Below are 13270 nucleotides of genomic sequence, written 5' to 3' on the forward strand. Positions count from 1 at the left end.
GCCCACCTGACCTGCCACTCCCTCCCTGGATAACGCGGCAACCCCAGAGCAAGTCTTCGTCCTCCCTCCCAGCCTGCCTCCGCCTTGGGCCACCTCGGCCCCGCAGAGCCTGCCTCCCCCCTGCCCGCCCAGGTGGCGCGTTCGGGGCAAGGAGACCTGCGCTCGCCGGCTGCGGTGCAGCCCAGAGCCAATGGGGAAGTCCCAAGATTGGGACCCGGCTTCGGTGGGGAAAAGGTGCGGAGAAGGGCTGCCTCGGCGGGGCGAGGGGCGTGCAAAATGTGAGCGCTCGGGTGAGCCAGACCGGCGGGGAGGGGTTGGGCCGGCAGGCTCTCGGGGAGTGGGGCGCGCGCCCGCGCGGTGGGCCGGAATCCGGAGGGGACGCGGAGGGGCGGGCGCGCGCCCCGCGGGGGAGGGAGGAGGAGGAGGGCTGAAGAGGCGTCTCCTCTGAGGAGCCGCGCGGACCGCGCCAGACCCAGACCGAGCCTCGCGGCGGCGGCGGCAGCGACGGCTGCAGCTCAGCAACAGGCGGCGGGCTCGGCGGGAGGTGGAGGCGGTGAAGGGGCGGGGAGCGCGAGGAGGAGCGAGCCGGCCCCGCGCCGCCGCCGCCGCCTCTCCCCGCCGCATGGACGAGCACCTCAGCCTCCTGCGCTCGCCGCCGCAGCCCTCCGCCCGCCAGCGCGCCCACCCTCCGCAGCAGCCCGCCAGTGGCGGCGGCGGCGCCCACAAGCTGGTGAATCCCGGCTACGCCGAGCCCACCGCGGGCTCCGAGCTGCCGCCCGACATGACGGTGGTGCCCGGGGACCACCTGCTGGAGCCGGAGGCGGCCGACGGCGGCGGGGACCCGCCTCAGGGTGGCTGCGGTGGCGGCGGCGGCGGCTGCGACCGCTACGAGCCGCTGCCGCCCGCGCTGCCGGCCGCCGGCGAGCAGGACTGCTGCGGGGAGCGTGTGGTCATCAACATCTCCGGGCTCCGCTTCGAGACGCAGCTCAAGACCCTCTGCCAGTTCCCGGAGACGCTGCTGGGCGACCCCAAGCGGCGCATGAGGTACTTCGACCCGCTCCGCAACGAGTACTTCTTCGACCGCAACCGGCCCAGCTTCGACGCCATCCTCTACTACTATCAGTCTGGGGGTCGAATCCGCCGGCCTGTCAATGTGCCCATCGACATCTTTTCCGAGGAGATCCGCTTCTATCAGCTGGGCGAGGAGGCCATGGAGAAGTTCCGCGAGGACGAGGGCTTCCTGCGGGAGGAAGAGCGGCCCCTGCCCCGCCGCGATTTCCAGCGCCAGGTGTGGCTGCTCTTCGAGTACCCGGAGAGCTCCGGGCCGGCCCGGGGCATCGCCATCGTGTCAGTGCTCGTCATCCTCATCTCCATCGTCATCTTCTGCCTGGAGACGCTGCCCGAGTTCCGCGACGAGAAGTACTACACCGCGTCGCCGTCGCAGGAGCTGTTAGAGGCGGCTAGTAACAGCACGTCGGGGGGCACCGCAGGAGCCTCCAGCTTCTCGGATCCCTTCTTCGTGGTGGAGACCTTGTGCATCATCTGGTTCTCCTTTGAGCTGCTGGTGCGGTTCTTCGCTTGCCCCAGCAAAGCTACCTTCTCGCGAAATATCATGAACCTGATAGACATCGTGGCCATCATCCCTTATTTCATCACTCTAGGCACCGAGCTAGCTGAGCGACAGGGAAATGGACAGCAAGCCATGTCCCTGGCCATCCTGAGAGTCATCCGCCTGGTGAGGGTCTTCCGCATCTTCAAGCTCTCCCGCCATTCCAAGGGGCTGCAGATCCTGGGGCAGACGCTAAAGGCTTCCATGCGGGAGCTGGGGCTGCTCATCTTCTTCCTCTTTATTGGGGTCATCCTCTTCTCCAGCGCTGTCTACTTTGCCGAGGCGGACGACCCCACTTCAGGTTTTAGCAGTATCCCGGATGCCTTCTGGTGGGCTGTGGTAACCATGACAACAGTAGGTTATGGTGACATGCACCCAGTGACCATAGGGGGCAAGATTGTGGGGTCACTCTGTGCCATCGCAGGTGTCTTGACCATTGCTTTACCAGTCCCTGTAATTGTTTCCAACTTTAATTACTTCTACCACCGGGAGACAGAAGGGGAAGAGCAAGCCCAGTACTTGCACGTGGGAAGTTGCCAGCATCTCTCCCCTTCAGCTGAGGAGCTCCCGAAAGCGAGGAGTAACTCCACTCTAAGTAAGTCGGAGTATATGGTGATCGAAGAGGGGGGTATGAACCATAGCGCTTTCCCCCAGGCACCCTTCAAAACGGGCAATTCCACGGCTACCTGCACCACGAACAATAATCCCAACTCCTGTGTCAACATCAAAAAGATATTTACCGATGTTTAATATATGAAACAAGTGACATGCTGTGCTCAGTATTGTGTGGAATGTGCCCCCTTGGTCTGTGTATGCCCTTGTTTTATACATTTTCAGACCATTCATCAAGGAAAGGACATGAAGAAGTGGAAAGCACACTTCATTCTCCCTCTCCCTACTGCTTCATACTGAAACAGGTGTCGGTTTTGCAAGTGGGCTGCATTCTCTCAGCTCTCCTTTCTTTAACCCCTCTCTCCCTCTCTTAATATTTCTGCAACAAACTTAACTTTAAACTTGATTTTTAGCACACGAACTGTAAGAAAAAAGCAAAAACCAACCAACCAAAAAAAAAAAAAAAAAACAAAAACCAAACTGTACATCCTGGGAGGAAATGAAACTGAAGAACAGAATAACTGTTCAACCTCAGAATCGACAGGCAGTTGTTTCTTTACTAAGTAAAGCAGGAATATACTTAAAGGATGCTTCAGTTTGACGGACCCTTCAACATTGTTGAATATTTAGTTGAATAGCCAACACTGTGGATATTTGAATGAAAAGTCTATTTAGAACAATGACTTGTAAACCCACCATCAATTTATTTGGTTTTCAACTGGAATTTCTATTTGGACCCCCCCTCCGTCCCTCCCGCCCTGGAATTTTAAGGATCTCTAGAACTTCGGACTAAGGGAAATGCCTAAAATGTCCTAATCTGACTAATTAGTTTAACTCTTTGGGGCTTGTTAAGCATTTTGAAAGTATTAGAGTAACAGATTCCTGTGAAACTGTGCATTCCAGCTAGCATCTATCAAAGTCTAGAAACAGATGTTTTCAGTGCTGCTTAGAGAAACAAAAAAAATTTTCCTAATGTGTCTGAGAGATAAGCCTCTGCAGTATCACAAGAAGATTAAAGTGGCAGACACTCCTTCCAGCGGAAGTTACTAATTCGGACCTGACTGATGCAGTTCCCATAGCAACCCTTGTTTCCCGGGAAACCCGAAAAAGGTCGTCATGGCATCTCTTGCTCTCTAGTCCCACCCCCTAGCCCCAGCCGTTTCCACGGTAACCTTTCCAGATGGTTCCTCCTTACATGATTTCACGAGGAAACCACTGTTTGAATAAACTGCACAAATAAAGTTAAGTCTGAGGATTCGAGGCTGTGAAATGAATCACAAAATGCTTATTTGTACTATAAAAATATCACTGACCTCATCCCATACTGACTGAATCGAAAAGGAAAATGTCATTGAAATGTTAAATATACAACACAATAGGCCATGATTTGAATGAAATGCCAGTAATTGGGCAATCATTTTAAAACATGCTTCTCTACTGTTTTCTTTCCCCAAGAAGTTTCAAGCCAACAAATGAAATTAAAAAGCAAATGTAAAAGCATTCTGCACGTAAGCAAATGAAATGTTCAAACAGTATACCTGAAACTTGACTACAAGGAACCTTCAGACTTCCTCTTTAAAAAAGAAGTATCCAGATCCCAAAACAACACCCACCATCACAGCCCTTGAAAAACTAAATATATTTGAAAAGTATAAAGGATGCATGCTTTTAACTGAGGGAATTGCAGACAATCAATGAAAAGGAGTCACAGGAAGTAACCAAACCTTGCGGAAATACCTGCAAGTTTCAGCCATCTGCCAGGGGTGGCCAGAAGACAGACAGCATCAGGTGAGCACTGTGTGGGCTACTGGAGCACTCTCTTTTTCTCCAGGGAACCAGGGGGATGCCATTCATATCTAGATTTGTGCTCACTTGCAAAATCAGTAGGTTTATATTTATTACAGGCTAGGTGCCTTTTGAAGATCATTTATAATACTTTTTCTGTTTGATGTCCAGGTTGCCAACTATTGTTTGGTTTCCATTGTTTATTGCAAAAAAAGTGGGAAAAAAAGTAATTTCTCTTCAGAATAACCTTCACCCAAACTGTGCTGAAAATGACTCCATTCCTTTTAGTAACCTCCTTGGCTTCTTAACAAGCTGTTTCCCATGAAAAAAGGGTAAAAGGCAGACCTGCTGTTAGATTATTGGTCTGATTTCATTTACATAATTATGTAGTAGTATGCAGTAGTACAGTTCTTCAAAACAAAGATGGATAAAATTGCAACAAGAGTAACATTTTATTTTAACATGTTATTTTATAGACATTATATAAATCATGTTATTTTATATACATTATATAAATTATATATTATACATTATCCACAATTGCTTTTTGGATTGATAGGTTTAACTCTTTTACTAGGGTAAATGAGAGTAACCCTATTTTTAAAGCTCATAAAATATTTTCAGGTAGTCAGAAACCTACTTACTTTATTATTTGTACATTTGAGAAAGTAAAAAATAATGATTAAAACTATAAGGGGGAAAGAGGAGAGGAAAGACAATAAAAAAAAAGGAAGCAGGAAATCTGTATACCTGGTCATAGAGTCATTGTTCTTATATAAAAGCTTTGAAATAGAACTCCTTTATCTAGTTCCCTTTGCTACTTATTTGAGCCTTTAACATTGATCCACCTTTTGACCAAACGTTTGGTATTTTTAATGACCAGAAATTCTTTTTATGACCCATTTTGGTGGTGATATGTTAGACACACAACAGTCATTACATAAGAATAATTTTTGTGTCTGTTCTTAAAAGATGTAAGCATAAAGATAAATGACGTGCAGTGACAATTTTATTCACAGTTATTCAGAAGATATAGAAACCCTGATAGTTCTATAAGTAAATTATGGTTGTGCTATAATTTTGGAATTGTAAGGTTTTTAAATAACAGTAATACAAAGAAGACTTTTTTTTTAGCCAGAAAAATGTGGCTTTTGAGTTATGACTTTAAGGTAGTATTATTTCTTCTGGTCGCCATATTGTAAGCTCCTTGAAGGTTATAGGTTCTGTAGTCCTGACAAAGTTTTGGACTCTGGTGCCCTGCACCAAATGTAGCATTGTGTTTGTATTCAATACATATTTGATGAGTGAATGGCCATTATCTTACAATAATGTTGTTTTCAGGTTTTTAATGAAGTGATTTATAGCATAAGTTCTGCAGTCATATTGCCAGGGTGTGAATCCTGACTCTACTGTATGACCTTGAGCAAATTATATAATCTCTCTGTGCCTCAGTTTCCTTATTTGTACAATAAATATAATAAATAGTACCTCATAGGGTTGTTGTAAATATTAAATGTTAATACAGGTATATTGTGTCAGAGATTTTGCCAAGAGATTACATTACATTATATTATTTTACATTATTATTACATTATTTGCTAAGAGATTATATTATTATTGGGATCATTACTCACAGGCCTTGTATAAAAATATCAAGCCTTGTGAATGGTATGAAAAACATAATCAGCGTCTTACTATTTACCTTCTATAAGAACAATAATAATTACAATCTGTTAAGGGTCAATCACATCCAGAACACTTCTCAACTCTGCAAGGTAAGTGGTATTAACCCCATCTTAGGAGGGTAAAAAATAGATGGTTAAGGCTAAGTGATTTACCCAAGACTTTACAGCTAGCAAGAGATCTAGCATGATTTAAAGCTAGTCACTGTGGCCCCAAAACCCATGTTCCTTTTACTGAATGACTTGAAAGAGACTGAGAAAATAAATTGCTTATACTTTTAGGTTTGACTTCAGCCCATGTTACTAATTAATGAATTCATGGAAAGATCATAGCCCCAGAAACCTAATCATTCAGTGTACTGAAAATTAACCCTTTTTAAACCATCAGGTATTTTTAACCATAGGAACCAAATATGGTATTTAAATCAAATGAAGAGATTGACTTTTCTTGTGATAAAAGATTATTTTCTTACCTGATTGATTTATCTAGATTTAACATTATATTTAATCAGTCTTGGTAGTGATACAATGGTTATTGGGACATTATCCAATGGATAATGGATATTTTTCAGGTTTAAGATTAATTTCTTATTTTAATGTGTTTTACTCTACAATAGATGATAGTATTATGCAGATTATTATTTTTCTATCTTCTCATTCTTTAATTGGGCTACTGAAGAACCATGCCAGAAAGTAGTATAAACATTTTGACTCTCCCTTATTAAGAAAAGGGAAATTACATAGAACAAATGCAGGGAAACCACAAGGAGATTGCCATTTTCACTGAAATTTGACATTATTGCCTTACTTAACCACTCCATGACTCTTCAAGAACATCTGTGCTGAAAAAAAAAGAAGATCAGGATATAGCTGTGTCCTACATAATCATTGTAGCCTCTTCCTCAAGGTCCTAAGGCATTTAGAAAATGAAATTGGATAGTGAACTGGGCTTAGAGCAGAATGCTAAGGAGCCTCAGTTTACACATGCTAGTTGGCTTTGTTGAACCGTAGACTTCACTGAGCTCAGTTGCATGTCTTGGATGTTGAAAGGTATACCTGTGCCTGTATGTATGAGAGATTCATGGGAGGAGATGTGACTGGATCAGTGCATATCTGTCAACACCCTGGGAAAATATATATACCCTACAGCTGGAGAATCCAGAGATAAAAACAATAGCATTATTTTATTTTTTATATGGTTTTTTAAACAGATATTATAGCAAACTTAAATATCCACCAACTAAGGTGATATAATCACAAATGGCTACACATAAGAGGAGTGTTATATTAATTATTTCTCAACTATGAAATAAAATTTGGGGATTGAAATTTTAAATGCACAGTATGAAGAAATTTAAAATTATGGTTCATTTACATAAAACTTATTGTTTGCCTCTTTGGCATATAACATACTCAAGTAATTGCTTTGCTGATGGTATATAAATCCAGTATGTATACTATATACCAGGAGTCTATTCTTTTGAGAACCATAACTATAATTTCCTGACTCCCTATACGTTTAAAATTTCAACATTTTCTACAGCAGTTCCAAGATCTTCCCATCTCTCAGCTGTGAATAGAAGTGCTAATCCCTCACACTGAAAAATGCAAAGAAGCACATGTGTCCTCCAGTCTGAAGACTTATGCAAACACTGTGAGATAGAAGTAAGGAGCGTGAGAATGGGGAAGAGGATATTTAGAGATTGCATTTTAGGGTGGGATTTTTTTTTTCTTCCTGTTTTGTATTTGGGCTTTTAAACTAAGGAAGATAAAACTATTGCTTTAAAACTAATTTCCTAATTCCATTTTTAGTGACATGGATAGTCCTAGAGAATGTCATGCTGAGTGAAGTCAGAGAGAGAAGTATCATATGACATCCCTTATATGTGGAATCTGAAAAGAAATGATACAAATGAACTTACATACAAAATAGAAGCAGACTCACAGACTTAAAGACAAGATTTTGGTGGCCCAGGGGGAGGGATAGTTAGGGAGTTTGTGATGGGCAGGTACACACTACCATATTTAACATGGGTAACCAACGAGGAACTACTGTGTAGCAAATGGAACTCTGCTCAATAGTATGTGGCAGTCTGGATGGGAATGGGGTTTGGGGGAGAATGGATACATGAATATGTATGACTGAGTCCCTTCACTGTTCACCGGGGAGAATGGATTCATGAATATGTATGACTGAGTCCCTTCACTGTTCACCTGAAACTATCAGCTATACCCCAAAACAAAATTTAAAAGAACTACTAATTTCCTACATTTTATTTAGTAATTTTATATATAATAAATCACTTTTTTTTAAATAACCTGCTGAAAATGGTTGATAGTCTTTGAGAGAAAGCTAATCAAAGACAGAAAGGAGAGAAAACCACGCAGAGCCCAAACCTTATGGTTGTGACTCAGCCCCAAGCCTCCTGCCTGAAAATGGCAATTGCCATATAGTATACATGATGATAGCATTCTTTAAATGATTTAGACAGGTTAGAGTATTTCAGATATTTGTCTTTGTTTTCAGTGATGCTATGAACTAATTTTGTCTTTGACATTGTAAAGAAAAAGCATTTTGCAAAAAAAAAAAAAGAAAACTTTTTTGTGGTTTTTCTCTCTCTTTTTTTTTTTTTTGGTCCTGGATGTGTTTTTTCTTACATTTCAGATTTTGTGCTATTAACCATCAAATGCATTAGAGAAGTGATCTGAAGAAGAGGCTCCATCATTTTCTTGGGAGCCATTTTATTATTGCTGCAACCTAAATAGTGCAGAATAGGAACTCTTACCCGAAAAATATATCCTGGGATTTCTGATTGTTAGTCAGATAGCATTCAAGTGGACAAAGATCACATTTCATCCTATCTAAAGAATGTTAGGAATAAATCTGTGTATGCAGGGCTCTGACTTTGCAGATCCAGGGATCATTAGCCCCCAGTGTGGTGGTAGGAAATGGAGAGATACTTTTTCTCTTCTGATGAGCCCCCAAAACCCCTCACCCCTTCCTTGAAAGTATAAAGGCTCTGGGGAATACCTCTTTAGAATGAAAGTCAGCATTGTGCCTGTGTGTTATAGGGCCATCAGCACTGCTCTTTCAGTTGTTTTCTGTTAAGTTTATTTTAAACTCCTTTCCTTTAAGAATCCTAAGGTTCTTATTTTTATAGATTTAAACATTTCCTTAAATTAAAGCATTTAATTTAATTTGAAAGCAAAGCCCATGGGGTTAAGTTATTACATGCACACACTTCACCTCTTCATAAGTTATACCCTGTCCTATATGCTTTTTATCTGTATTTGCTTTTTATCTGTAAATCTAAAGTCTAATTCATTTTCTGACAATTAGTGAATTTCCAAAATATTTGTTTTCATTCATATGTGCAGCATAAACATTTACAAACCATTTTAATTTTTTAAAGCCTTTTAAAAGGAAGATTTATGGCCTAGTAGTCTCAGTGTATCAATATCTGTTAATGTAGTAATAAATTCAAAGAGAAGTAAATACATTCAGTCTATCACTGAGTTCTGTCATTTCACCTCCTAAATGTCTCTAAAAAAAAACCCCACTTTTCTATACCGCTGCCACCACCACTTTAGTCCACATTCCTATCATTTCTATCGTGGATAAGTGTGAAGGTCTCTCATTTGGCCTTCCAACATTTCCTAGGGCCAATCTGACCCTTTCTCCACCTGGTAACCAAAATGATTTTTCTGAGACTCAAATCTGATTATACCACCTGCCTCTGCTTAAATTTTTTTCAAGATGTTTTCCTTGTTCTTAGGGTCTCTTGTGTGTGTGCTCAGTCATGTCCAACTCTTTGCAACCCCATGGATTGTAGTCCATCAGGCTCCCAAAGGCTTAACATAGATATCAAGGCCCCACATGATCTGGCTCAGCCCTCATATCTAGTCCTATCCTATACCTGTGTTCCTCCCCTCATTCTATTGTATTCCAACAACCCTGATCTTCCAGTTACAGAATAAGCTCTCATTTTACCTTAAGCAATGGGGATCTTTGCAAATGTTCCCACTGCTAGCCCCTTGCTTCCCTCCTCACCCCATTCACTTCTATCTTTACTTCAATACTTCCTCCAAGTCATCTCTCATGACTCTGGTCTTATCTATTCATCTTTTATGGTATAGTTCATCAAATTTAAGGTGCTTTTGTTTACTAGAGCCAGCATTATTTTATATGCCACTAAAAAAAAGAAGAAGAAGAAGAGAAAAACTACCAGTTATAAGGGAAATCTCAGTTATACCAGAGATTTTGAGATACATCCCAATTTCATAGCTGCTCAAATCTGGAAAAGTATATCTTGGAATGAATTAGTATAGTATGTTATCTTGACATAGCTGTAATTTTAAATTAATTTATGTTATATAATTAGTGTCTGTTTCCTGTATAAGAGTGGGGACAGTATCTCTCTTTGTTTACCATTGAATCCCTTCCCATTCTCTCCAGACAGGCTTTCACCCCTACCAGTTCGCCCAAATCATACTGTTTAGGGTCATGGTGACCTCCTGTAGCTATATCCAGTGGCCATTTCTCAGTACTCACTTCATTTGACCCATCAGAAGCATTTGGGCCTATAGAATACATCCCCACTCCCAGGAAGAAATGTTTCATCTAACTGCCAGGATACCACACTGAATTTTCTTCCTACCTCTCCTGTTCAGCCTCTTTTACTGGTTCTTCTGCATCCCTCCTGGGTCTTAATGTTGAAGAACCCCATGGGCCATGACTTAGTCCTTAGACCCCTTTTTTTTTCTCCATTCAGTCTTATTCTCATACCTTTAGATGACCTATACATAAATTTGTATCTCCCACTTGGCCTTCTCTCCTAAACTCCAGATTGAATTTCTGACTGTCCACTTGACATCTCCACTTGCATAACTAATAGATATCTCAAACTTAATATGTCCAAAACTGAGCTTCCTTCTCCTCCCCCACCCCTCCTACCCCCCCATCAAGCCCATGCCTCCTGCCTTCTTCCATACAGGACAAAACAAAATGCCTGGTGTATTTGAGGAAGAGCAATATGTATTTTAGGAAGTCACTATTACCTTTATAAAAAATTGTAATTAAAATCAGTCTAGATACCCATCAGCAGACAAATGGATAAGGAAGCTGTGGTACATATACACAATGGAATATTACTCAGCTATTAAAGAGAATACATTCAAATCAGTTCTAATGAGGTGGATGAAACTGGAGCCTATTATACAGAGGGAAGTAAGCCAGAAAGAAAAACACCAATACAGTATACTAACACATATATATGGAATTTAGTAAATCGGTAAAGATAACCCTATATGTGAGACAGCAAAAGAGACACAGATATATAGAACAGTATTATGGACTCTATGGGAGAGGGCGAGGGCGGGATGATATGGGAGAATGGCATTGAAATATGTAAATTATCATATGTGAAGTGAATCGCCAGCCCAGGTTTGATGCATGATACAGGGTGCTCGGGGCTGGTGCACCAGGATGACCCAGAGGGATGGGGTGGGGAGGGAAGAGGGAGGGGAATTCTGGAAGGGGAACACATGTACACTCATGGTGGATTCATGTCAATGTATGGCAAAACAAATACAATATTGTAAAGTTAAAAAATAGATAAATAAACTAATTTTAAAAATAAATAAATACAATAAAATAAAATCAGTCAAGAGTGACTATATGTCAGATTTCAAAATGTAGTAAGCAACTAAAAACCATAGACAGAAACAATTCTCCAAGTAAGAACTGTGTTTGAATTGGTTTATTCCTAGATTCTATAAACCTTATACCTGAAAACATTTTAACTCATTTTGAAAGGTCAATTTATATTACTATGTAGCTATGTGTTTTGAGGAGATTTATTTTTAGCAGGCCTAAATACTGCTCTAAGTAGTATTGCTTACACCTCACAGCTCCTTTTTTCATGACTTTCAGATTTTTGACCAAGTTCTACATCTTGGCACATTACCAATTTTAATTACTGAGTGAGATTAAATGTTTTTTGCTTGCCAAGACTATATTATTTCCAAGAGGCCAATCAGAGAACTATACATAATTCAGCAAGAACTCTTTCTAGTCTTTGGGGCTAATTCATGACCACTTAGTTGGTAGAATTTGTAGAAGTCATTGATGTGCAGCCAACCCCAAGTTATTTAGTAGATGTCAAAGTATAGACTCGTGGATGTCAAAGTATAGACTCGTGAAAATCAAGTTCCCATAAAACCATGTTACAGAAAGATTTCAAATTTTTCCTCATCAAATACAAATTGTTGTTGTTGGTAAGTCACTTTTTGATCCGTGGACTGCAGCATTCCATGCTTCCCTGTCCTTCACTATCTCCTTGAGTTTGCTAAAACTCATGTCCATTGAGTTGGTGATGCCATCCAACCATCTCATCCTCTGTTGCCCCCTTCTCCTCCTGCCCTCAATCTTTCCTAGTGTCAGAGTCTTTTCCAGTGAGTCAGCTCTTTGCATCAGATAGCCAAAGTATTGGAGCTTCAGCTTCAGCATCAGTCCTTCCAATGAATATTTAGGATTGATTCCTTTAGGAATAACTGGTTTGATCTCCTTGCTGTCCAAGGGACTCGTAAGGGTCTTCTCCAGCACCACAGTTCAAAAACATCAATTCTTCAGTGCTCAGCCTTCTTTATGGTTCAAATCTCACATCCGTACATGACCACTGGAAAAACTATAGCTTTGACTATATGGACCTTTGTCAGCAAAGTGATGTCTCTGCTTTTTAATACACTGTCTAGATTTGTCATAACTTTTTTTCCAATGAAGAATTTTATTTCATGGCTTCAGTCACCATCCACAGAAATTTTGGAGCCCAAGAAAATAAAATCTGCCACTGTTTCTACTTTTTCCCCTTCTATTTGCCATGAAGTGATGGAACCAGATGCCATGTTCTTAGTTTTTTGAATGTCGAGTTTTAAGCCAGCTTTGTCACTCTCCTCTTTCACCCTCATTAAGAAGCTCTTTAGCTCCTCTTTGCTGCTTTCTCCCATTGGAGTGGTATCATCTTTATATCTGAGGTTGTTGATATTTCTCCCAGAAATCTTGATTCCAGCTTGTGATTAATCTAGTCCAGCATTTCGAATGATGTACTCTGTATATATATTAAATAAGCAGGGTAACAAATACAGCCTTGACGTACTCCTTTCCCAATTTTGAACAGTCTGTTGTTCCATGTCAGGTTCTAACTGTTGCTTCTTGACCCACATACAGGTTTCTCAGGAGACAGGTGAGGTGGTCTGGTATTCCCATCTCTTTAAAAATTTTCCAGTTTGTTGTGATCCACGCAGTCAGAGGCTTTAGCATAGTGAATGAAATAGAAGTAGATGTTTTTTTGGAATTCATTTTCTTTTTCTGTGATTTGACAGATGTTGACAATTTGATCTCTGGTTCCTCTGCCTTTTCTGAATCCAGCATGAACATCTGGAATTTCTTGGTTCACATACTGTTAGAGCCTACCTTGAAGGATTTTGAGCATTACCTTGCTAGCATGTGAAATGAGCACAATTGTATAGTAGTCTGAACATTCTTTGGCATTGCCTTTCTTCAGGATTGGAATGAAAACTGACC

General features: G+C 41.4%; 1 protein-coding gene across 1 annotated transcript; it reads left to right on the forward strand.

Moving 5' to 3' along the window:
* The first annotated feature begins 468 nt into the window (after positions 1–468).
* On the forward strand, positions 469–2696 carry KCNA3 (potassium voltage-gated channel subfamily A member 3). Its single transcript, XM_081492791.1, has one exon. It carries the CDS (start codon positions 623–625, stop codon positions 2357–2359), a length of 1737 nt encoding a protein of 578 aa, XP_081348917.1. The 5' UTR covers positions 469–622; the 3' UTR covers positions 2360–2696.
* The last annotated feature ends 10574 nt before the right edge of the window (positions 2697–13270 follow it).

This window comes from Giraffa tippelskirchi, chromosome 5, assembly GCF_054371585.1.
Source record: "Giraffa tippelskirchi isolate mGirTip1 chromosome 5, T2T-mGirTip1v1.2.pri, whole genome shotgun sequence".
Classification (NCBI taxonomy): domain Eukaryota; kingdom Metazoa; phylum Chordata; class Mammalia; order Artiodactyla; family Giraffidae; genus Giraffa; species Giraffa tippelskirchi.